The sequence below is a fragment of the Lactuca virosa genome, chromosome 3 (assembly GCF_052849685.1).
Source record: "Lactuca virosa cultivar CGN04683 chromosome 3, Lactuca_virosa_CGN04683_v6, whole genome shotgun sequence".
Classification (NCBI taxonomy): Eukaryota; Viridiplantae; Streptophyta; class Magnoliopsida; order Asterales; family Asteraceae; genus Lactuca; species Lactuca virosa.
The window spans coordinates 294,764,061-294,791,979 of NC_136428.1; the positions used below are offsets into that span (position 1 = coordinate 294,764,061).

A 27,919-nucleotide genomic window follows, 5' to 3' on the forward strand; every position below is an offset into this window, starting at 1 on the left:
AGTTCTTGACCTTTGAAAGTTTGAGCACCTCAAGTGTGATGCCTCTAATGGTTCACAAACACCAATATGCAAAAGGATGACTTAAGAGAATAAGCTACTTATCTCAAAGAGAATGTGCAACCGATTTTGGATCATGGAGGGTTCTATTTATAGTGTTTGCACATGCTAGGGTTACACTTTGTAAACCCTAATGCTCCATGACTTTCCACATTCTTATGCTCCATGGGTTTAACCTCCATGGACTATCCATGGATTAACTTATTGGTTTAGCCCATAATCATGGATCATTAGCCCACACTACAAGAATTATTGATTTACATAATCAATCCCCATATATTTAATTAGTCTCTTTTGACCACAAAATTAATTCCAAATTAATTCTTGATCGATACTGATTAAATAATATGATTCCTTATATTAATATATTATACTTGTAATATATTAATAAATCATAAATAACCTTATTCTCAAAAGTCCATCCTATCAAATTGCACTGGTGAAGGTAACCCAAAAGGACCATGCTACAATCGGTTCAAGTACATCCCAGTTATAGTTATGGTTTAGACACCAAATCCAACAGGAATTACATTGCATGATTGTGTATTAGTATAATTGTTCATATAATCCCATAGACTTCCAAGTCATAGAATGAGATTGATTCCTAAAATCTTACCGATTTTCAAATGACAGGGGAAAGGTGATTGATTCAGAAATCCTCTAGATTTCCAAATGATAGGGAGGGAATTGAAATCTTTGTGTAGTTGCTAATAATCAAGTATAAGAAACGAGATCAGAGTTTGAAATGAGTTATGAACACAAGGATTAAATATGATATGGTTGGCTCGATTATGCTCTTGAAAGATACAAAGATAATATAGAGTACAAGTAACAAAGAATCGAAGATTACTCTAACTCTAGTACATATCCCCTATTTATAGGGATGACAAAAGCATACAAAAAATACATAAGGGATAAAACATTAACACTTCGACATACATGTACCCTTATGCAAAACATACAAACAGACTTCGACACTAATACATGACCACGAAGACTTCGACATCTCATAACCAATTTTGACCTCAACATTCTCCCCCTTTGTGAGAAATGTTGAATCCTAAGTCATCAACATCTGGGCTACTTGATGACTAACCCTCCTTATCTCAACATACCAATTGATTGTTTTTCGAAATTCTTCTTTGTCACCATCATTGTTCTTTTTGCAGCTATTCATACGAACCAGAAGATTCGTATATTGATAACTTTTATATCTTTCAACATCACAAGCTTGAAAAAGGAACTTAGTGTTTTTCCCTTTCTTGTTTTCCCCCAAAAAAACAATTCTAAATGGCTTCATATATACATCTCTCCATCTTCATAGCTTTTCAGACTTCCTTTACCCCTCAACAAAGATTGGGACACTGTTACTTGTTTCACTACTTCCAAAGCTAATTTCACATCAGTCTGTGCAAGACAATCGAAGTAATTATCGATGAATAGCTTTATGTGTGTAAACCCAATCAGGAAGTCTTCTATGTTTGTCAGTTGAAACTTCAAAACATCTACTCCTTTCAATATCCTAGTAACACATATAAGATCATGCAGATTCATCATGGGAAAATCAGCAACAAAGAAGTCGAATGCAATGTTATTGGCACGAACAACATGGTATCGATAATTCTGCAACATTCCTTCGAATAAAACATCTTTCGAAATGTTGAGAACTCTAACAACTTTCACCAGTGACCAAACTTCATCTTCTCTTTTCCCAAGAACTGCATGAAATCTGATCTTTAATCTTTTATACTCCTCCTTGTCTTCAAACTTATCAACTATCTGATATTAAGCAGCCATAAACATCATCTCACTCATAGGAAAATCCAACTGATTGAACTCAGAGTTTTCAGTAGCATAACTCTTTTTGGGAACCTTATCAAACTCATGCATTACCCCATTATAAGTCAAGTCCTTAATGGTTTAAGTAAGAATACTTAACCCTAATCGTCATTTTATGTGAAAAACCCTAATTAGGTTTGGGTTCTTGTTGGGCCATTTCTTGGACTAAGTTGTTGTAGGCCTTCATGGGCCAATTGGGAACATGTTTATGGACTAAGGAAATTATTGGGCTTTAGGATAAGGCCCATTAGAAAGACTTGGGCCCAATTTGGAAAATTGGGCCATAATTGGGCTTTGATGATTATGAGATATTGGACCATCGGAATGCCAAGTGTTAAGACTAGAATAAATGTTGGACCTTAAGGTAAGACCATGTAGAGGTTTGGGCCCAATTTGGAAAATTGGGCCATATGTTGAGTCTTGGTTCATTGATTGTTTTTGGGCCTTCAGAGTGTGTGTTTGGGCCTTGGGCTTGGATCAAGCTATCTTGGGGATAAAGTAGTCTTTTTACCCCAAGCATGGACTTATGGTTATATATTGGAACCCAATTATTAATTGGGTGTTGTTTTGATATGGACAGTTTCGGAGTCTGTTATCCAGCAGCTAGGGTTTTATCTGCGAGACTTCGGAAGTGTGAGGTGAGTCTCCTCACCATACCAATGGGTCTAAGGCACCAAGGCCGACCCATTTAGTTAGTTGTAGTGTTTATTGTAGATTCACTACTGATATGGCTGCTATGCATGTATATGTGAATGTGCTAGTATTTTATTGACTAGATATATGAAGACCCCGGGGGGAACCCGTGGCAGTTGGATATTAGACCATGGGGGGAGCCCATTGCAAAGCATGGGGGGAGCCCATGGCAAGTAGTTAAGACCATGTGGGGGAGCCCATGGCATGTAGGTATAAGACCCTGGGGGAGCCCATGGCATCCTGGACTAAGACCCTGGAAGGAGTCCATGGCATCCATATATGTTTATGTATGTGTGTTATGTAGTATAATAGTTATGTTCTGTGATATGTAGTATGCTTGTTGACTCTGTGTCATTTATATGGAAGACCCCGGGGGGAGCCTGTGGCGGTTGGTTATTAGACCATGGGGGAGCCCATGGCCTTCCAGGTAAAGACCATGGGGGAGCCCATGACATGTAGGTATAAGACCTTGGGGGGAGCCCACGACATCCTGGAGTAAGACCTTGGAGGGTTTCCACGGCATCCCTATATGTTTATATGCATGGGTTATGTGATTGATATGGCTTATGGGGTTTATGTAGCTGATATAGCTAATATGGATTATATGATTACGTGGATTGTGTGGAGTATGCTCTAGGGAAAACACTAAGCTTCGTGCTTACATTTTTGTTTATGGTTTCAGGTATCATCGGTTTGGAAAGGAAGGGCACGGCTTGATCGCAGCGCACACACCCGTGTTTTCCGCATTATGTGATTTTGGGATGTAATTCTGATAAATGTTTTAATTAAGCAATGTTTTTGAATGGTTGGATTAAGTAACATTTGGGTTTGACTATAATGAAAAATGTAATTTTTACCCTGGATTTTTGGGTCGTTACAATTAAAAATGAAAATTTTTATTGGAAATTTGGGCTGTTACAATTAAAAATGAAAATTTTTATTGGAGATTTGGAGGAGGTGGAGGAAGTGAAGAATGATTTCCATTTCCACAATCCAATCGTGGAACATCATCTTCAAGCGGAAAACTTTTTCCAACGGATTCAGGAAGACCATAGTTGTTTGACATCTACAAAACAGGAGAAATTCAAGTTAGTTGATAAAATCCTCAATATAGCACCCAAATGAAATATTGAGGCTAGGATCCAACACAATATTCTACAATTTGGAAGAGGGATGTCGTCATCCAAATTGCAGAACATTTGAAGGTAGGTAAATGATGATTTACCAATTTCCACCATGAAAAACGAAAATTGAAAATTAGGTTTTAAATGAATTGAAACTCCTAGATCCTTTGAGATTCATTGAACTTTTCAATGGCATGTTTAAATCTCGATTATGCCCTTCATGTTTGCGACTGGGATGCCGAGGATCACAAACAAGGTGTGGATAACCATGCAAATGTACTTGGTGCCCCCAATGTTACAGTCACCTAATCAATGTGCCAGTTAGCCACACACGCTCCATTGATCTATGACAAACATCGAGTCACCCTTTGCCCCCTTCGCTAGACTCAAATAAGTGTGCCGGTTAACCACACACTCTCCACTAACATCTTGGCAAGGGTACAATGTGTAATTTCATGGAATAACATCAATTCCACATTTTTTCTAAAGTAACTAAGATTTGGGAATTTATAAAAGGTTTAGTTACTTGCATTACATTATACTTATAATGGAAGGTTGTGTCCTATCCTACCCGTTCGGCTAACGACCCTCCACTAGTCAAGAGTACGGTGGGTAAGAGTGGATACCCATTCAATCGCCATTTATAGGCAATTTCCTTAAACACCCCTTAGAGACCAACTTCATGAATGAGGCCTACTAACGGTAAGACTGACTCTTTACTTATACATATATAATATGTTAAACCTTTAAATGTTATATAGTATAAGGTGTATTTTATACTTTTAAAATACTAAGTGGTTTAAACTTATTAATAAATTAGACCTTTATTTTGATAAATCTTAAACCATATAATTATGATTTATTAATTATCTCTTTTAATTAAACTCTTAATTAAATTAATAAACCATAAGGGTGTAATTTGAACTTTTTCCAAAATACTAGGCTTCTAGAATTTAATATTTCAAAATTAATACCTTTTAAATGAATTTTAAATTCCAAAACTTGAGGAGAAATTTTGAAACCTTTCAAAATATTTGGGTTTAACTATTTAAATTTCAAAAACTAAAACCTTTAAGTTCAAATTTAAACAATAAAACCTATAAGGTGCAATTTGAAACTTTTACAAATTACTAGGTCAAATATTTGACTAATAATAATCCTATATTATCCATATTTAACCAAATCCATCAATTTTGATGAGGATAACCATTCCAAACTTAAAAAATCGGATTTTGGCAAGAAAAACGAGTTTTGGCAATTATCCTCAACAAAATATGACTAGAAAATCGGAATTTCCGGTACCAGACCCTTGGACTCGTCGAGTCCACAATGGAACTCGTCGAGTAGGAGCTACTTGTCGAGTCCATTCATGGACTCGGCGAGTCTGCCAGTCAGAAACCTAAAAATTCGATTTTCAAGATCTTTGGTGGTTCACTTTTGAATCTATTCACTAGAAAACGACCTAGTCTCTGATACCACTAATAGGTTATGAGCATTACATCATTCCTATGGTGTACATGCAACCCTAATTGCTTTGATCTAGGTTTTCTACTATGAACACAACAACATTGAATACCAAAGCATAAACCTTAGATCTAACATGCTATTATCGAAATTGACATAAGATTAGGGTCAGAAACTTTACCTTGATTGTTATGTAGCAATAGCAATCACAATCCTTCTTGATCTTGACTTCTGAAAGCTTAGTGCCTCAAATGTTGCACCTCTAATGGAGTCACAAACACCACTAGCAACAAGATGACTTAGGAGAGGGAGGAGGAGGCACCAGAAACGTCCAAGATACTCCAAGGAATGCTTAGCCACGTTTTTGGGAGCCCTAGGGGTCTTTATATACTTGTGTGGGCTGCTAGGGTTTCAGGTGAAACCCTAATTCTCTACTTAGGCCTTAAGCAACCCATGGAGTCCTTCTAGAAAGCCCTTGGACGAAAATCATATGGGCTTCCCATAGATTTCGTCCAATGCCCTTTCCATTAGGAATCCATAGCCCAATTTGCAACTATCATATAATTGCAATATCAGTCCCCTTTATTTCATTAATCTCTTTTAGCCACAAAATTAATTCTTAACTAATTCTTGACTAATATTAATTAAATAATATGATTTCTCTTTTAATATATTATTCACATAATACATTAATAAATCACAATCAATCCTCTTTCTCCTTAATTCATCCTATCAGTTGCTATGGTGAAGACAATCCAAAAGGACCATGCTCATAATCGGGTCAAGTACATACCAAAAGAGTTATGGGCTTAGACACTTAATCCAACACATACTACGTTCCACACCTATCCGTACGTGTCCTAATAATTGACTCAAAGTTGCTAAGTCACTACACACATCCATTACCAACCACAGATACCCATGCTCCCATAGGCACACAGTATTGATCTCCCTAGACTCTTCCTATAGGATTCTTCTCACACGTTTGCACACACTAGAACACCTTAACACTTCTGTTAGGTCACTAGGAACTCCACCACTACTAGGTGTACCAGTACACCAATGTGCTTAGAAAAGCCACCAAAAACATCCCAGATTCACACCTTAGTTTTCCTCATATGTAAGTGACTACACTAGCACATTCTAGCACTCTTCCTAGACCACTAAGATTTCCACCCCATGATGCTATTAGTTGCGGGAGAAACTTATACCAATGTCATTTAATTGTCTTATGAATACAATTACATGCAACAAGGATTAAACATTCATTCGACTGAAAGATCCTGCACTACAATGGTTGGACTTAAACAAGAGTTGCGCAATAGGGCCAAATAAAACATTCTAAAACAATTTAATCTTCGTGGCACGCAACTTAATGTATTCATTTAATAGTTAATTAACATTAATATTGGTTTCACGTAGCGCAAAGCAAGCAACATAATAAAGATCAGGCAATCCTAACAAGCAATTCTTTAAGATCCTTAGCATACACACTATCATGCATCTCTAACAACTCACGTAGCACACACATAAAGACATCTCCCCTAAGTAGGCACTCTAGCATGCAACCTTGAATATATCCTTAGCCTAACTTATAACATGCATATCATACTATAAAACATATAACATTAACTCAAATACAACATATAAAGAAAGTATGGATATTTTGGGAGATCACTTTCTCGAGCTCTGGCTGACTGTACACATCGCATCTTATCATTTCTTCTCTTTAAATGAATCTTTTTCCAAAAAGGTTTATAAAACTCTCAGATCCATAGTTTGAGTTTGGAATCCCACGAGTGTTCATCTAAATCCCTCAAACCAGGGCTCCGATACCAACTTGTAATTTCCCAAATTCCAATATAAAATTTTCATTTTTAAAATAGAATAAACACCCATTTTATTAAAGTTACATTCAAGTTAAACCCATTGTTTATAAACCATAATTCAAAATTAGAGTTATAGGAAAACAATACAGAATCTCGAATCATAAAAGTGTTGATGTGTGTACAGTCCTGCTTTTGCAATCCGATAAGTACCTGAAAAACATTTATTCTACAACTGTAAGCACAATGCTTAGTGATTTCCCCATAATATCACATACATCACAACATAATAAACACCTATGGGTTATCAGCAACCATGGGGGCTATCAGTAGTCCTAATGGACTAACAGTATGCCCGGTTGGCTAACAGCATGCCCCGTGGACTAACAACATGCCCTGGGGCTTAATAGCAAACCCTATAGGTTATCAGCAGCCATGTCGGCTAATAGCACGCCCTAAGGGTTATCAACAACCCTAGGGACTATCAACAATCCCAATGGGCTAACAACACGCCCTGGAGCTATAAGCATCTTAGTAACACATAACATCAATCAACAAATAAGACCCAGTTGGTCAGCCTGCACAAACTATGGCATAAGTAATACAATAAGAAGACTCACATGAACGACTTGTTGAAATCCACTACTCAAAGTCCCAGAAAATCAGATACACAAATCTCTTAAACCAAACACAAGCTAAACTTCATACTATAGCTTAACACCCCTTAAAGTTTGACCAAAAGTCAAACTAGTCAAAACTCAATGGTCGAAGTTAACCCCCAGACGACACCCATGTCGTGGCCACCCATTGGTCACATTGTAGTAGCTTCACGAGACAATAGTCGCGGTGACACTAGTCGTCACGTAGTGGCAAGCAGACTACCACGTCGTGAAAGCTGAGTTCTTACAACTTAATGGGTTAAGCTCTTAATCCTTCAAGCCACCCATTCATACTTTCCAAAAGGATTTTATTGAGACCATGATGAACATGAATTACAAACATGAGGGTAGAAAACTGTAAATGTATTGAGACCATGATGAACATGAATTTTTATACCTTTGGGTCTCAAAAAGCCCGAGTACGAGACGAACAACCACCATGGTTGTAGCCAACGAACGATGAAGAGCAACAACAGTCACAACAAAAGAAGAAGAAGATCTAAAGCAAGAGACGTCTCCAACTAGTTCTCATACCAAAACCCTTAATTCAAGATTTAATCAAATTATCAGAAATGTTCAAAGGTATGTTCTTTTATGTATCTAATCATATACCTAGATTCGAAGTTCGTAAATTCCCTCATTTAAATTGATTTTTAGTTGTTATAGGATACCCACATGGATTTGTCTTGTATTTGATAGAATTGATTAACTACCGATTTGTGATCGATGAGAAACCAGTAATTTTGGATCTGCAGGTTTAAACGTCGATGCTAATGTGTTACTCGAGGTTGTTTATGTCGCGCCCATATAATGTGGTAAACTTTTGTATTATGTTCTTTAGTTTGCTTTTTGTTTCATACAAACAAAAAAGAATTAATCAACAACCAATGATAAACAAAATAACAAACCAAAAAAAAAACTCCACAACCAATAGTCCAATACATAATCTATGTAAATGAGCATAAACATATCATTTGTTGAGAAAGTTTGTCCAACATACCTCATTTATACACCCAAGAAAAACCAGTTTTAATGGATACTACAAAATCAAATACTACCAATAAATGGAAAAACAAAAAACGTAAACCCATCCCAAAGAAAAAGTATTTCCAATCGAACGACACGTCAGAAAACGATCCTTACCACAAAATATTTTTTCGCAAATAGCAAGGAATTAGACATGCGATGTGGTATTCAATTCCGGAGCTTTTGACATTTGAATAAAAATATTCTTTAGTGAGATAGGATAAAGATGTATAGTCGTAAAGGACTTAAATAAAATTATGATTAAGAGGGATGAAATAAAATTTGTTATTTTTTTAAGATATATAGCCAATCGATGTACATAAGAGGGGGTGGGGGTGGAAGCGCTAGGAGAGTTTATAACACCAATTACAAACATAATGGTCGAAATTGTAAATTTGTTGAGACCATGTTTGTACCTTTGGGTCTTAAAAAGCCCGAGTAAGAGACGAACAACCATCATGGTTGTAGCCAATGAACGATAAAGAGCAACAACAGTCACAAAAAAGAAGAAGATTTGAAACAAGAGACGTCTCCAACTAATTCTCATACCATAACCATTTATTCAAAATTTAATCAAACTCTCATAAATGTTCAAGGGTATGTTCTTTTATGTATCTGATCGTATACATATTCGAAATTCGTATATTTCCTCATTTAAATTGCTTTTTAGCTGATCTTATAGGGATACCCATATGGGTTTGTCTTGTATTTGATCGAATTGATTAACTATCGATTTGTGATATGTGAGAAACCAATATTTTTGGATAGGTAGGTTTAAACGTCGATGATGTGTTATTCGAGGTTGTTTATGCTGTGCTCATATAATGTGGCAAACTTTTGTATTATGTTCTTTAGTTTGCTTTTTTGTTTCATACAAACAAAAACGAATAAATCAACGACTAATGATTAAAAAAAATAACAAATCAATAAAAAAAAACTCAACAACCAATAGTCCAATACATTATTTAGGTAAATGAGTATAAACATATCATTTGTTGAGAAGATTGTCCAACATACCTCATTTATACACCCAAGAAAAACCACTTATAATGGAAACCGGAAAATCAAATACTACCAACAAACGGACAAACAAAAAACGTAAACCCAGCCCCACAAACTATTTTTTTCGCAAATAACAATGAATTAGACATGCCATGTGGCATTAAATTGCAGAGCTTTCTACGACGGAATAAAAATATTCTTAAGTTATATAGTTATATAGGATAAAGATGTATAGTCGTAGAAATAAAATTTGTTCTCTTTTTTAAGATAAAGTAGCCAAGCGATGTACATAGGGGTAGAGTTTACAACACAAATTACACTGAGGGTAGAAAACTATAAATTTATTGAGACCATGTTGAAATTGAATTTTTGTACCTTTGGGTTTCAAAAATCACGAGTAACAGACGAACAACCACCATGGTTGTAGCCAAGGAACGATGAAGAGCAACAACAGTCACAACAAAGAAGAAGAAAACCTGAAGCAAGAGTCGTCTCCAAATAATTCTCATACCACAACCCTTGATTCAAGATTTAATCAAACTCTGAGAAATGTTCAAGGGTATGTTATTTTATGTTTCTAATTGTATACCCAGATTCGAAATTCGTAAATTTCCTCATTTAAATTTCTATTTAGCTGATCTTATAGGATACACACATGGGTTTGTCTTGTATATAATCGAATTGATTAACTATTGATTTGTGATCGGTGAGAAATCAGTAATTTTGGATCTGCAGGTTTAAACGTCGATGTTGATGTGTTACTTGAGGTTGTTTATGTCGTGCTCATACAATGTGGCAAACTTTTGTATTATGTTCTTTAGTTGGCATTTGCTTTCGCAAATAAAAACACAACCCACCTTTTGTTTCCTTGTGATTATATATACATTGGTGGGTAAACGATTGATTGGATATTGTTCCAACGCTTGTAATTTGATTTTTATAAATAGTTTGCTATGGGTGCTTGCTACAGCAAAAAACATTAATGCATAACTAAGATACTCAGGATATAAAAAGACAAGACCATTAGTCCTTTAATTTGAACTTTGAACCCTGTAATTATAGGTCGGATGTGCATAATCTGGGGGTTATCTCTATTTGGTTTTCGATAAAGATAAAGATGGGGGCGATATATATGGTGGAGGGTATGCCATCTGAAACCATACACTTGAATATCAAGGATTAGGAAGAAGTCAAAACCCCATGAATGATTACTAGAAGTTGAGTCTATTGATCTTTGCATCATCATCATCATCATCATCATCATCATCATCATCATCACAAATAATGGCATAGGGGTGTTTGTAAAAATGGTACTTCTTATGGAGATGAATGAATGCTATTTTTTGTTAGTGACGTAATTTGAGTTCATTAAGCCCCCTATGTTTCATAGGACAGGACATGATGTATAGTGTTTGGTGTGCATTCAATTAAATTAGCACCGAGCCTGATGTCAATAGGACAAAAATTAGAAACATGCTAACTTGCTTTAGGAAGAACTTTCATTAATTTATAATTGGTCCAAATGCAAGAAAAGGCAACGCAGTTTCATTTATTTGTGTGCTACACCATCCTACTTTTCATTTCTTGATATTCCAACATAGTAATTTCAATTTTTTTCTTAAATAAGACATTGTACTATGGAAAAATCTAACAATATGATATGAACCTAAGTGTAGAACTCATTCGTAAAAGCCAGCTTGAAGGAGGAAGGGACACTTAGACATATAAACCCAATATCTCATCTTCTTGTACTTTCAGTTGTTTTCTTCCTAAACCATAATTACCACACTATAGCAATGAAAACTGTTTTGTATTTGGATGGTAGATATTTCAAAGTACAATGTTGTAATAGGACTAAATGAGAGTATGATACAATAGTAAACAAATCAATGGAAGTACGTTGCTACTTTTTGTAGTTCAGTTAACAACCCTTCATATTTGATACCATGTTATCTGATTCAGTGATTTGTCGTATATACGTATGTATGTATATACTATAATATAATATATAGGCTACTAAAGGGTCGCAGCTTTCCTGGTAAAGTGTTGATAACAAGAAGATCGGATCCGGTGGATGGTAATATTTTGGGTTCTCCTGGTGGTAGCAGGAGCCCCTCGGAAATCAATAGCCCACCAAGCAAACACATACACATGGATGATAACGAGGTACCAACCCAACCCAACCCAACCCAACCCAACCCATTTCATCTTCATCTGCCAAGAAATACCTCTTCATTAATCGCACTCCTCAACTTTTTTGTAGGATGACATTCATAGAGATAAACCAAATACCAGTACAACTGATAACAAGTCAAACCCATCATTGTCAATATCAAATTCTGAGGATATGGCAAAGGAGGCTCCAAGATTTGTGATGGGTGCCCGAGCTACAGATACTGCTAGGATAATGAAATTCACCAAAGTTTTAGGGGGCACAACTGTCATTTTAGGTAAGTTCCTCCTTTCACTTCTTTCTAGAGGTGAAAATACTTTGTTTTTGCAGGACATTACATTGCTATATTTAAAAAAATAAAATTAAAGTATAATGTTGTAATAAGAAGAAACAAAATCAGTATGCTATGCTTATGGCTATAATAACATATCGATGAAACTATTACCTGTACTCATTTATATTGTAAGTTTTTCAGTCGATTGGATTTTATTTTGGAACATTGTTTGCAGACAAGTTGCGAGAGTTAGCTTGGAGTGGTGTGCCATCTTATCTTCGCCCTAATGTATGGAGGCTTCTCTTGGTAATCATGATTTTTTTGTCCTTGTCTTTTGTAAATTGTAATTTGTAAGTAACAAAGGGGCATTAGTCTCTCTATCTTTGTTGGCAATGGCATTGTGATGGTAGTTAATATTTTGTATTGTGTTACATAGAATAGAATAGATAGTTAAATTATGTTGTAAGTTAATGTTGTTTTGTTGGTTGTGTTAAGTTTAAATATTAAATATAAACTGACAACAGGGATATGCACCCCCTAATTCAGATCGAAGGGAGGGAGTCCTAAGAAGAAAGCGCATCGAATATTTTGACTGTGTTGCTCAGTATTATGACGTTTCAGATAACGAACGTACTGATGAAGAGATTAATATGTTGCGCCAGGTAAACACATACACACACACACACACTCACTAAAGACTAAAAAATATTATTGCATTTTGTGACCAATCTGATGTGTGTTTTTTTATCAGATTGCTGTTGATTGTCCTAGAACTATGCCTGACGTCACATTCTTCCAACAAGCAGAAGTGCAGAAATCTTTGGAGTGTATACTCTACACATGGTTAGATTTACTTATTTGACCTTGTCGAAAGAAATAAATTTGTGAGATTGGTGCTTGAAATTTGAAAAAAAAAAAAAATTGGTTACAGGGCGATCAGGCATCCAGCAAGTGGATATGTGCAGGGAATAAACGACCTTGCAACACCTTTTTTAGTTGTCTTCTTGTCAGAACACTTGGAAGGGAGTGTTGAAAGCTGGTCAATTGCTGATTTAGATCCTGAAAAGATCTCGAATGTTGAAGCCGATTGTTATTGGTGTTTATCCAAGTTGCTTGATGGTATGCAAGACCATTATACATTCGCTCAGCCTGGGATCCAAAGGCTAGTCTTTAAGCTCAAGGAGCTTGTCAGGCGAATTGACGGTATTGCCCTTCCTCTTCCATTAACCCTATTTTTGTACTATAACCACTTTCGTTCCTTTTTTTGCTTTAAAATTTGTGTTTTTTTTTTTTTTCATTGCTATGAAATTTTGTATTTTGTGTTGACCTGGTACTGGTATGTTTATAGAAACAACCAACATTCCATACTAATTTCTAAGAGGTTTAAGTTTAACCACAGTAACAAAATTTCACAACAACTGAACAATTGTGAAACTCTCGTTAGTGACATTGACCCTTTAATGTAACACCATTGGAAAAAAATTGAAAAATCAATTCTATAGACCAGCCACATCATATGTCAGCATTAGTTCCTGTTAAAAAAAAATACAAAATTCTACAAGAAATTCAGAATTTCACAACAAAGGAACATAACTAAAAGTTGAGTGGTTAAACCTCTTGGAAAAAATTTTGAGGTGGAACAAATGTGAAACTTGATTACCAACTGGTGACATTGTCCTTTTCTATGCCTATTTTATCACAGTTCTAGATGAGTTATTTACAAATATAAAAAATGTATATGAATTGTTAATTTTGAGTCCACAATTTTAGAACCGGTTGCAAGGCACATAGATAAGCAAGGGCTTGAGTTTCTTCAGTTTGCTTTCCGGTGGTTTAACTGTCTTCTAATACGAGAGGTATGATCTGCTTTGCTATTAAAATTTTGTTTTTTATGCAAAACCCCACCAACTAAATTTTATATGTTTATTTATTATAGATTCCCTTCCATCTTGTTACACGTTTATGGGACACGTATCTTGCTGAAGGCGACGCTTTACCGGATTTCATTGTGTATATATTTGCCAGTTTTCTTTTAAGGGTAAGATGTGATGTTCATGGGGGTGGGTGTGCATTCAAATTACTTTTCTACCCCTACCCTTACCCCTAACGAGTGCGAGTGATGGTGAAGGGTTCGAGTTTCAGCTTTAATTCCAATGTGGATTGGGCTTTCCTTGTTGGCGATGGCCCACCTATATGCCTAATTATAATAACCCACCCTTTTGCAATAAATTGATTACGTTTTCAACCTCGTTTGCAAATAAAATGGTTTGATTTTTTTTTTTTTTTTTTTTTTTTTGGTATAATGCAGTGGTCAGATAAGCTTTTAAAGCTTGATTTCCAGGAGATGGTGATGTTCCTTCAACATTTGCCAACGCACAATTGGAATCACCAAGAGCTGGAGATGGTGCTTTCTAGAGCCTTTATGTGGCACACCATGTTTGATAGTTGTCCCAACCACTTAGCTACTTGACTACCTTTTTTTTTTTTTTTAAACTATTTGTGGTGTAAAAATGAAACTGTTGTAAAACAGAACACCATGTCCAACAACTGGATTTTGAAGCTTCTAACTGTGTGCTAATGTAAACAATTTCAATATGTTTACTTTCTGACTGGTTTAGCTCCTGTTTTTCTTTTCATTAATTGAAGATTTTGTTTTTTTTTCGTTAATCAACTATTGTCCGGATAAATATTGTCTGCAGATATCTAAGAAATTAACGCTCAAAAATGGATTTCCTGGGAGTTTGAACATCCCCGGAAGTCGGATTTAAGGCAAAAGGCAAGATTAAAATAATGAGGATGTGAGGTCACATCCAGAGGAAAACTCATTATTCTTTCATGGAATCATAAAATTTAACCAAATAAACGGCAACAAAAAAAAGGAACTGTAATTAATGGAACAATGGGCTATCCATTAATGGTGAGTGGGAGACTGAACCTGAATCTTTGTTAAAATTAAAAGAGGATGTTGAATTTAGGTCGAAGCTCTATAGCACTGTTTCAAAAAAAAGAAAAAAGTGAAACCAATTGCATGTTTCTTGAAGCCGAATTCATTCCAACGGAAATGATAAGTATTTTTTTTAACTTATTAGCTAATTAGCTTACAGTGGTATCAAAACGAAGTTCTTAAAAAAATGTTTGGATTAACTTATATGGTGTCAAAACGCTATAAGTTGATAAATATTTTTAGTGTTAGACAAAATGACAAAAAAAGAGGTATCCTAAATATGTGGGGGCAACTATAAGCTATAAAGAGTTTTGATAAGTTAGGGGTTAGTAACTTATCAAAAATGGTTTCTCTTCGGTTCCACAACGCTATAAGTCGTTTTTAAAAAACCGTCTATCCAAACACTCATTTTAACTTATACCGGTGTGGAATCGGTAATAAGTTAAAAAGTTTCTTTTTTAAGCTTATTCAAACATCCTCTTAGTGCATTTCAAGTTTGTGGAAGTTCTAATTTTTTTAGTTTGCGGAAGTTTTAATTTTTTTGAATAACAGGAAATATTTCACATGGGTGTAATGCTTCTTTCATTTAACTTATACCTAAAATTTGGGATCCCTTGGCCCTCTTAGATTTTCGTCCCATAAGTTTGATTGGTTGCTTCTACATTCTAAACTCCTTCCACTTCGATTTAAAAAAAGTTATCTCTTTCGTTGTGAGTTGTGAACAATCGCCATATGTAGAAGGGCTCAGTATTCTAGATGAACTGTTTGATATAAATGAAATTTGCTTATGGACGAAAAAAGCCAAGAAAATAATGATGTTAAAAGCAGAGCTCAATAAACCTTATGCTTCATTATTGTAGGATTTCAGTGACTCTGTTCTATTTCAAATGAATTTTAGTGGTAAATGGAAAAATGGATAGGAAATATTCTTAGATGTTTTCACCTTGCCTCTAGCTTAAAGGTAAATCTCTTCAAAAGTAAACTCTTTGATTTCAGGATACACAACTTGGGATTAACCTATATGGCTTATTGGATCATGATGACTTTCATAACAATAATCAAAGAGGAACAAAATCAATACAAACAACCATCATGATGCATCCAATAGATCCGCATTCATGGAATTCAAGCAACAAAAACTAAACTACAAGAAGGTTTATGTGTTTACTTTTTTTAATGATCAAGAATAAAACACATGAGGATCCCATGTAGAATCCATTTATCATAGTCGCACCCCAAAACAGCAATCATAGCAAGAACTTAATAAAGTCGTAAACCCGCTTGCATTTATTTTCCATAACAAGATAACGAAGGGAGGAAGAAAAAGAAGATGAGATAGGGTTATTTCTCTTAAACAATTGAATTCCTTTTATACGTGCATAAACCCTAATATGTGAAGTTTAAATTAGGTAATTATCCAATTAAATTATTTATCTTAATATGTATCATCGTAAGTTAAACCTTTGACTTATTACAAAATAAGTCTCTCACTTTTAATTTCTATAAATCATAAAGTATTGATGAATAATAGATTACACCACACACACCACCCACCCACGCGCGCACACACACACACACACACACACACACACACACACACACACACACACACACATATATATATATATATATATATATATATATATATATATATATATATATATATATATATATATATATATATATATATATATTGGGTTTTAGTTCAAAAATAGTTTCTTAAACTAGAAAAATATGGCAACGGAAGACTTAAAATTTTGAACATAACATAACATTTTATACCCACCAAGGATCTCCTTGCAAGTTATAGAAAGATTTAAACACTAACCAAAGAAATGATGAAGAAATAACAACCTTTGTTGTTCTATGGGTCCTCTTGGGAGGCTTGGAAGTTGATGAAGAATGTGGAACCTTTGAGACACCAACAATGACTCAACTTGATGTAGAATGCTAGTTCTTTGTATAAAACTCTTAAGCTTTGAACCAAACCCAAGTATGGTTCAAAGAGAGCAAAATGCAAGTGATAGTTCTTCAATCTTCAAAGCAAAGAAGAGATAAAGAGAGCCCTAAGGTGCTCTCGATAATTGCAAGCAAGGAACAACCAAAAGAATGCAAGACTTTAACTATTTAAAGCACACACTTGATCTAAAGGTCTTTAATAATTAAGACCTTTAGACAACCTTGTCCCCATGCATGCACCATGCTTTATTACTTTTGATTAAACAATTTGGAAATCCATAACTCTACTCTTTCTCTTCTAAAACCGGACATGCTCCTTAAAAAGAGAAAAGTTTAGTTTATATTTTATAAACTCAAAGTTTATAAGATATAAACTTTGTCTTTTACTAAAAGACAAAAGGCTTACCTAGTCCACAATATTGTACATGACTTATTAATTCATACCATATGAATTATGTAATGTTACTTGCTAATGAAAATTATTATTTCCATAAAATAAATAATTTCCAATTTAATTATAAGAGTTTTATTGAATATTTATTAAAATCAATTTCTAATAAATACCCAATTATATCAAGTTGTTGTTAATGTGACCCATTGGTATCGAATGTTAATTATCAATATCACTTTAATATGATTCTTGAGCATACTAGACCTTTCAATCTCCCACTTGCACAAGACTTATATTAGACTGATATAGACAGTGGTGAACGTCTAGCACATTTCACTGCCCCCAACAACATACGACTTTGTGCCATTTTATCAACGCCCAATACCCAAAAAGCTCAAAGCTACAATTGGTGTATAAGGTAAGTTTATCAGTTAACCCCTTTTCTACAGACATCATGTTGAACATGAGATACGGATCGCGATCAATCTCATTAGTCGTTCAACTTTTGGTAAGGCGCCTTAGATGTCTAACTCTCAACACATAAGAGGAACAAATCCCATCTTGACTACAAAAGCCACTTGTATAGTTCACACCATACCTGAAAATGGCTTTTATAACTGCCCGGTTAAGGAACAACATTTGACCATATCAAAGCATAGTACTCCCTACACTTAAGTCCCAATATATATCTCAGGTGTTAAGGATACAAAGATAGTACCTTTTATTCAAGTATCATTCATGATAGTGATCCATGAGATGATCTTGATGCGGGCCAGTTCGATACTAGTTCTCCGACAAATACCTATGAAACTTGGTTACAACCACATGCCTACTTTCATCTAGTGAGAGTCAACCAATCCAATTCATATTATTCTTACTTTATAATTTCTCCCATAATTATAACCGACTATGAACCTTTAGAATAATAACATTATTCATGGATTAACCATGTTAATATAGAACACAACAAGTATTAATGTGATGAATATATTGTTGGGTTTTGAGCACTATAACACTCCTATGGTGCACATACAACCCTAAATGCTTTGGATCTATGTTTTCTCTATTATACATGCATATTTTCAATTTTTCCAAATCATTGTACTAACTAGCATAAATATTGCCAAATGAATAATACATCTAGATAGATGGCATACCTTTTAGAAGGACTTGTAGTTCTTGACCTTTGAAAGCTTGAGCACCTCAAGTGTGATGCCTCTAATGGTTCACAAACACCAATATGCAAAAGGATGACTTAAGAGAATAAGCTACTCATCTTAAAGAGAAGGTGCAAACGATTTTGGCTCATAGAGGGTTCTATTTATAGTGTTGCACAGGCTAGGGTTACACTTTGTAAACCCTAATGCTCCATGACTTTCCACATTGTTATGGTCCATGGGTTTAACCTCCATGGACTATCCATGGATTAACTTATTGGTTTAGCACACAATCATGGATCATTAGCCCACACTACAAGAATTATTGATTTACATAATCAATCCCCATATATTTAATTAGTCTCTTTTGACCATAAAATTAATTCCAAATTAATTCTTGATCAATACTAATTAAATAATTTTGTATTAATATATTATACTTGTAATATATTGATAAACCATAAATAACCTTATTCTCAAAATCCATCCTATCAAATTGCACTGGTGAAGGCAACCCAAAAGGACCATGCTACAATCGGGTCAAGTACATACTAGTTATAGTTATGGGCTTAGACACCAAATCCAACATATATTCCAATATATCATAACATTATCTAGTAGTTGTTGTTATAATGTTCCAATATCCAAATACCAAATCCAAATCAAAAACCCATTTCTAGAATAATAAAGTCTTATAGCTGAAGTGTGACCAATCATACTTAGCTCAAAAGAATGACTTTATCAATGGATCTGTCAAAATTTAATTTGTTTGAATTTTGTGAATACTATCATCTCCATACTTAACTATACTCTAAGTATAGTTAAATATCTTGGATAATTTGATCGGTGTTCTTTCGAAAGATAGAGTCTCTTAGCTTGATTAAGTATACTCTCGAAGTCACAAAGATTTCTATGTGATCCTTGAATGGAAAAAATCAACATAGTTTTTCAATGATCCCATTCATCCAATCATATTTGAATTCAACTTCTAAAGTAGTGTATTCTTATTTTGCAGTAGATTGTGTCATGATGTTTTGCTTGGACCTCATTCCAACAAAACTTACCCTTCATTCCATAATGAAGTCAAAATCCAATTATAATTCATAATTTGTATCTGTTTAGAAATTAACATATTGTGTAGCTCTTTCCATAAAGATCCTTTCTAAACTGATTGTCTCATATACATTCTCTTAGTTCTTCTAAAGTACTCTTAGAATAATCTCTTAGTCATCCAGTGACTTAACCATGTATTCAATTAGTATCCTATGACATGCTTACAACGTGATCAAATACCATGTCCTATGCATAATATGGCGTAAATGTTGAATTCATTTTCCAAGTAAATGGAATATAAGTCATTTCATCTAGTTCAAGCCTATGAGCTATATACTTTTGAGGCTAGCTCAAAATGGTGCCATATGACAATGTGAAGATTTCTCCAAAAGAATCTTGTGTCTTGAACCCTTTCAAGATATTGCCAATATATGTATAACGACATGAAACTTTTAACATTCATTTTATCTATCCCTTATAGATTTTATATTCCAAAAATGTATATTCTCCTTCCTAAGTCTTTCATTTTAGAAACACTTTCCAAGTAAAGGTGAAAACGACATTGCTTAGTCAGAATATGATTTCAAATGATTAAGTATGTCCCATTCATACAAGATTAGGAATTTCACTATGCTCCCACTAGTTCTTAGTAAACACACATATTCCATTCATTTTAAAAAAAACGTACCTTGTGGTTTTACATTAAAATGATGATTGCAACATTGAGATGTTTGCTTTATATCCACAAGTGGATCTCAAGCTCTACACATTTTGTTAGGATAACATGGATTAAGAAAACCTCCAGGCTAATCTGTATAGATATCTTCTAGTAGATGTCTATCAAGAAAAGCGGTCTCTCTTGAAATCTATTTTCTATATCTCATATTAAGAATATGAATTTATAGCAAATAATATCATTGTTGATCTAATCATAGCTACTTGTGAAAAAGGTTTGATCGCAGTCAATGTCATGAGTATGATGAGGACCATAGTCAATGACATGAGTATGAGAAAGAACTTTTACTACAAGTTTTGCTTTAAATGTGTATGGTTATCCATGTATTTTATTCTTTCTAGAATAATCATTTTCTCCTTCTAGCATTGCTATAGGGAGAAGTTTTAATCAAGCCCATACTTGATTCTCATACACGGATTACATCTCATGTTCTAAGTCATTTATTAGATTCGAGATTTGACATAGCATCTTGGTATTTGATGGATTTTCCAGAAACCATCAATAAAAGCTCATTAATGAGAGATTCCACATTTCTCAAGTCATAGATGATTTCTACCATTAATGCGAACAATTTGTGTTTGTGAATAACTATTATTCAATTTTAACAATCCTTGTTAAAACTAGTATCAATTAGTTAATACATAAGGTTATGGTTCTTGAGCTGCTTCAAGTTCCATGTACCTCCCACTTGCTTTGTCATTAGAAGCTTTTTTTCTACTAACTTAGCTTTCATAAGAATAAAATAACCTATTCTTGGTGGGTTTGCATATAACAATCTAAGCCATATTTAGAGTATTATACAAATATGTATTTAGTAGATTTTAGGTTTAGAATCTTTAGTCCAACATCGGCTTTAAATCCATAGTTAATTACGTAAGATGAGGATGGAGCCTTTCCATACTAAATCTTATAAAGTGTTTAATCTACTTATTAGTTAGTGTTTGTATTCAAGATACAATTAATAGTGATTGAAGTATTATCCCAAAAAGATTAAAGGAGGATATTTCTACCGATTAAAAAGTAAATCATACCAAGTAAAATTTAATTCATCATTTATTATCATTAAGGCCTTAGATGGTTCGTACCGGTTTGTATCTCAGCTCTTGAAACCTTCAACAAAGATTTCACAATTATGATTTACCACGTAAAATATAATTAAAACTACCATAGTTGTTAATAAAGTTGATTTGGTATCTTGTGCTTAATCTCAGTCATTCATTAGAAAGGAAGTCATATACCAAAGTGTATAGTTCCTTAATTATTTTCTCTATATCTTAGTGAAAATATCATTAGGAATCCTTTACATATAAATAAGGTTCACATATGTCAAAAAACTACATTATTTGCCTTCAAAGATCCCTTTCTTGAAGTTGGAATATGTGAATGCCATTTATAATAAAGATAACAATGTCAAAGATGAGTTTAATTTAAAACAAGTTTAAGTAAAAAATGATTGCATATAGAACTTAATTTTATTTATAAAATGTCGATATTTACTTCACAATTCTATTAAGAGATCTAGTCTCATAAATAGAAGTTAATCATTTAAGAATATGAATATTATCGTTATGAAAAGCGATTGAGTAAATTATCAAACTTTTGAATAAAATAACTGAGACATAAATTTAAACATGCTAAATTAAAACATACATTGTTCCAAAATAAATATTGTTTTACATTACAAGTAATTTATGTTCTAAGCATAAATAATAAACTAAACTCCGAGAATGTAGTTTCAACTTGGTTGTGCTCAGCTGGTTACTCTTCAATAAATATCTGCAAGCCATTTACAAATAGTACATTAACATTTAAGTACCAAGTTCCTAAGTGTTATATGAAAAGTATGAGTTTTATCTAGTAGATACTAGAAGTACTAGTCTCTTCCATACTTTCTTTCCAAATAAGAGGAGTAAATCCTCTTCCAGTGTCCAATTTCTTCACAAAAGAAACAAGATCCATATATGTGGGCTTTAGTAGATTTATTGGGCTTAAAGGTGTTCAGTCCATAAAACATGAGCCTCCTGGATCACACAATGTGATTCTTTTGACTTTGCATTATTCCAATGTTTAAACTAGCTTTAAATAAAATATCACTATATTTATTGGAATATTGCTTGACTTGTTATATCATCAGATATATGTTTAAATTATCTAAGACTTCCTATAAGTCATGAATAACTATTCCTAGCTTGATGTTAGAAGCATCTTTAGCATCACATTGATGCCTTTACTAGGTATCATGTTCATGTTTATTGCTCAAAGCAAATAGTTTAGTACTAGGACCTTTAAGTGTATACAATTTATATCTCTTACGAGATTGTCTCTTAAGACATGAACCCATTCATTAAAGTTGTATCTAGTGAATGTTATTGTTCCATTAAGTCATTAAAGAAAATGACAATTCATGATAATGAGAATTGATTATTTAACTACAAAATTTTAACAAAATTCATTTAGTATTTTCAATATTTAATCTTTAACAATTAATAGCCTTTTAGTTTCCAAAAACATTAATTATCAAAGTCTAGGATTCAAGTTGCAAAACAAATAAATGGTTAGGTATCATTTATCCCATCCATTTGAATTCAACCCAGTAGATATCGATTATCAATTATATCTTGCTATATAATTCCTAGATTTATATGATCTCTAATAACAAATTTAATTAGACATGTTTGATCTCATCTATGTCTCAGATTTCTCTTGCTTAGGTATCATTTATCACAAAAGATTTCCAATCAAATCATCCAACTTGAAAAAACTTGTGTAATCGGCCTATAACTTGGTTATAGAAATCGCGAAGACATCCCGGCCATCAAAAGACAACACTAAGCGGTTAGGTATCCTTTATCCCACTAGTGCATACAAGAGATGTGCGAGTGTTCTTCAAAAGGATTGCATAGATTTGAGGTTTGTAAAAAGGGCCTTTATATGTTTTATAATTCTTGTTTAAAAACATATGATATCATGGTCATTACATGCATATAAACCATGGTATCAATTTTCAAAAGAAAATCACTTTTAAAGGTTCTATATAAAAAGCTAGGCTTTATATAATTTGACGCAATTCAATTCTAATAAACGGTATTAAGTTTGAGTGCATTTGAACCTTTTATATCTTTAATAAAACTTCATTTTATTACTTATATATATGGAGTTTGTATAAGTTACAAAAATCACCATTTTAAAACTTATAATGGAGTATTTCAAAATTTGCCGTTATTAACGATTTTATAAAACCGGGTTTTATTTTTAAAATAATAATTTCTTACATCTTATATCCAATTTTGAAAACCCAAACTCCATGTGATGTTTATTTTATCCAAACTTATTTTAGCATGTGAAAACTAATTTATCAACCACACATAATAATTGCATAAAAGAAACAACACAAACATGCATAAAAAGATATGCGCATAAATATAGCCAACTAATGACATTTTGTGAGCCAACACAAAAGATGTCAAATCCATTCCTAAAGGGACATTTAAGGGGACCAAAAATCTTCTTATAATGTTGTTAAAGAAGCTCCCACTTGAGTAAAGACCAATTGCTTGCAAAGGATTGAAAAAACTTTTTGAAATCTAAAATTTAGCAACTGTCGCTAAAAATCCAACAGCCCTTTTTAAACAGCATTAGTGACACTTTTCAGAAAATGTCGCTGAAAATCCTGCACACCTTTTATACTCAAAAATTGTTCTTTTGTCTTCAAAAAATGGTTCCAACTTCATTTCTTGTTACATTTTTGTACAAATAAATTATTTCAAACAACTAATTTATTACTTTACAAATATAACCAAGAAAACTAATCTATTTAATTATTACATACCATATGAATAAATAAATTATTACAACCATTTTTACAACAAACACAACAATTATAATGGTCATTGACTAGTTTATGCACATAATATACATCAACATACACATAAAACAACATTTGTATTTCTAAGACAACTTTAAATGACAAAAGATGCATGAAACTTGTCATATAAAATAACAAATATAAAGTTGTCATAGAAAATACGTATGAACTTATTTTTATACAAAAACAAGTTAACCATATTCTCCAAAAACTAAGATTTCCAAAAAATCAAAAAATCTAACCAAACTTGCAAGGTGACTCTGATACCAATTGTTGGGTTTTAGTTCAAAAATAGTTTCTTAAACTAGAAAAATATGGCAACGAAAGACTTAAAATTTTGAACATAACATAACATTTTATACCCACCAAGGATCTCCTTGCAAGTTATAGAAAGATTTAAACACCAACCAAAGAAAGGATGAAGAAATAACAACCTTTTTTGTTCTTTGGGTCCTCTTGGGAGGCTTGGAAGTTGATGAAAAATGTGGAACCTTTGAGACACCAACAATGACTCAACTTGATGTAGAATGCTAGTTCTTTGTATAAAACTCTTATGCTTTGAACCAAACCCAAGTATGGTTCAAAGAGAGCAAAATGCAAGTGATAGTTCTTCAATCTTCAAAGCAAAGAAGATATAGAGAGAGCCCTAAGGTGCTCTCGGCAATTGCAAGCAAGGAACAACCAAAAGAATGCAAGACTTTAGCTATTTAAAGCATACACTTGATCTAAAGGTCTTTAACCATTAAGACCTTTAGACAACCTTGTCCCCATGCATGCACCATTCTTTATTACTTTTGATTAAACAATTTGGAAAGCCATAGCTCTACTCTTTCTCTTTTAAAACCGACCATGCTCCTTAAAAAGAGAAAAGTTGAGTTTATATTTTATAAACTCAAAGTTTATAATATATAAACCTTATCTTTTTCTAAAAGACAAAAGGCTTACCTAGTCCAAAATGTTGTACATGACTTATTAATTCATACCATATTAATTATGTAATGTTACTTGCTAATGAAAATTATTATTTCCATGAAATAAATAATTTCCAATTTAATTATAGGAGTTTTATTGAACATTTATTAAAATCATTTTCTAATAAATAATCAATTATATCAAGTTGTTAGTGTGACCTATTAGTATTGAATGTTAATTAGCAATATCACTTTAATATGACTCTTGAGCATACTAGATGTGACAGCTGGCAAATTTCGTGTTAAGCAAGGTTTAAAATGTATCTATGTATAAGTACAACCACAATGTAACCTTGTTGTAAAAAAATTTGAAAGCCAAAAGGGCATTGTTTGTATAAGTGTGTGTGTGTATATATATATATATATATATATATATATATATATATATATAGATATAGATATATATATATACATACTTTGAAAATCATGATTCGTAATAAACATTTAAAAGTCAAGCCAAGTCAATATAGTAGGATTTGATGCATGAATTATGCCATGCCTTTGAGATTTCGGTTTTGGGGACCCAAGAGCATGGGATTTCGGTTGTGGTGGGCCAAGAACACATGCCTAGGCCGAAATCACCAACCTAGAACACCCCTAGGCCGACACCAACCTAGAACACCTCTTAGCCGAAAACACCCAAGATCCAAAGCACTAAGACCGAAAACAACATTTGTGGAGGGATTAGGACCAAAATCACATGGGGAACAAGGTGATTTCGGTCATGCCTTGGCCGAAATCACCAATGTGATCCTTCCTAATGTGATTTTGGTGGTAATAAAGAGAAAAGAGGAGTATGACTTTATGACTTGATATACTTCACCCATTTCTAATAAGAAACAATACCCAACAGTATCACACGTATTTATCCAGCAGTTAACCAAGCAAATATCACCTCACAGTACCTCCTTATCTTAGAACGATTTCACCATAAAGCTTTCCACCACTTTCATTCCTACTTCCTGTTACTTCATTTCCTCTCAAAGAACCAAGTCAAAAGTTTCCAAGGGTTAAATCTCCAAGCTTAATCTTAGTATTTTGGTAAGCTTCTCTTGATAATATAGTGTTTTTATACACTTTCATGTTAGTTTCATCCTACTTACACGCATTATTATGTATTAAAACTCTTAGGATAAGATCATTTCCATGACAATTCATCAACCACATTCAAGTGTTTAGGCTTGAAGATCTTCACACCATCTCCTCAAATAACCCAGAAATCCACTCAAGCTGAGTTCATACCCCCACATATTCAAGATTTTCATGTTTTAGGAGGGGGGGGGGGGAATACTAGTCAAAATTGTTTGTCACACAAATACTTGCATTTTCATCTTTGTGTTAAAGTATAAGCCGTTATTTGCATAAGATGTGATTATTACTAGCTTTTGTACAAATATTTGTGATAGATTAGTTTTCAAATGCAAAACTAACAAAAACAAAACATGTTCTATGTTATAATAATCATGAGAAAAAGTATGATTTACAAAACTACAAGGTTTTTGGAAGCTTTTTACCAAAATATAGCTTTTCTAACAAAAAGGAATACATTCTAGTTATTTCACTATTTTGTGGGTTACAACCCAAAAATATGAAGTTTGATCTTACATTCTGAAACTAAACAAGATGACTACTATGTATTTATATAAATGATTATATAAATGTTCTTGACAAACAAACATGATAAACTATAATTGGTATAGTTTGGGAGTCACAAAACTACACTATCATTACAGAAGAAACATATAATTATTTAAAGGTATAATTATTCCATTTACAAGAAAAAGGAGTTTTCAGTTCACGTAAATCGATTGATACTGGTTGTGAGACATTTGGCTTCACCGTACCCACCAGAGTACACATACTAAGACATGCATTATAACCAGAGTCTCTTGTAGGGAGAGCGTGACACTTGTGTATAGATCTATACGGGATCGACAACCCCGCACCTACACTGATAGCTACAGTTAGACCGGCAGGTCTGGGTGACAAATGTCGTAACAGTTCCGACGTCCGAAGCACGTCGTTCAGGCAACTAGTCACATTAGTATGTTTATAATAACTCACATAAGGTATCGACAATACATTTGATTTATGGGATAACATACATTCAGGTAGATTTATATAAAGATACTTCACGACACCATTTTTTAGTACAATATTACTTACATTTTTAGTCTTGGGATTTAAGACTTACAGTTCATTTTAAAGAAAATATTGGATTTTCTGGAAGTATACACTATCATTTTACTCGAAACAGTTACAAATCCTTCTCATACAAAATGCTTATGAACTCACCAACTTAATTGTTGACACTTTTCAAAATCACTTGTATTTTCAGGAAATCAGTAAACAGGTAACCACAAGAGTTTTTGGTGGATGGGATGTCGTCGCATCTCGTTATTTATTTTGTCATACACATTTGATATCATTTAAACGATGTTTTTGAGTACAATGTAACTTATTAAATATTCAATACAATGGTTTTGATGCTTTGATTGATATTATTCAATTGTTATGATACTGTACATGAAGACATCCGCCCCCAGACGTTTCTGTCGTTCTGGTTTGGGGGTGTGACAGATTGGTATCAGAGCATTGTTTATAGTGAACTAAGTATATCAAACCATGTAAGATATACAACTATAAATACAATGGGGGCTAAAACACTCTGACTAAGAAGTATACTTTTAAAATATAAGAAGTATA

At 33.5% G+C, this 27,919-nt stretch overlaps 1 protein-coding gene across 2 annotated transcripts; it reads left to right on the plus strand.

Annotated features, from left to right (window-relative positions):
• Positions 1-9,967: 9,967 nt before the first annotated feature.
• Positions 9,968-14,804, plus strand: LOC145167280 (uncharacterized). 2 transcript variants are annotated; one of them, XM_079086435.1, is made up of 10 exons: positions 9,968-10,249; positions 11,703-11,856; positions 11,954-12,140; positions 12,373-12,425; positions 12,662-12,799; positions 12,889-12,980; positions 13,069-13,340; positions 13,908-13,993; positions 14,074-14,175; positions 14,446-14,804. In XM_079086435.1, exons 1-10 carry the CDS (start codon positions 10,128-10,130, stop codon positions 14,605-14,607), a joined length of 1,368 nt encoding a protein of 455 aa, XP_078942561.1. In that variant the 5' UTR covers positions 9,968-10,127; the 3' UTR covers positions 14,608-14,804. The 2 variants fall into 2 exon arrangements, with proteins under 2 accessions (XP_078942561.1, XP_078942560.1); XM_079086434.1 differs by having other exon boundaries at positions 9,969-10,249; positions 12,373-12,443.
• Positions 14,805-27,919: the final 13,115 nt, after the last annotated feature.

Excerpts from the sequence above, each read along its gene's own strand:
- LOC145167280 (XM_079086434.1), top strand. The coding sequence starts at position 10,128 with ATGAAGAGCAACAACAGTCACAACAAAGAAGAAGAAAACCTGAAGCAA. Across the intron at positions 12,800-12,888 it reads AGATTAATATGTTGCGCCAG|ATTGCTGTTGATTGTCCTAG; the intron begins GTAAACACATAC and ends TTTTTTTATCAG. Across the intron at positions 12,981-13,068 it reads GAGTGTATACTCTACACATG|GGCGATCAGGCATCCAGCAA; the intron begins GTTAGATTTACT and ends AATTGGTTACAG.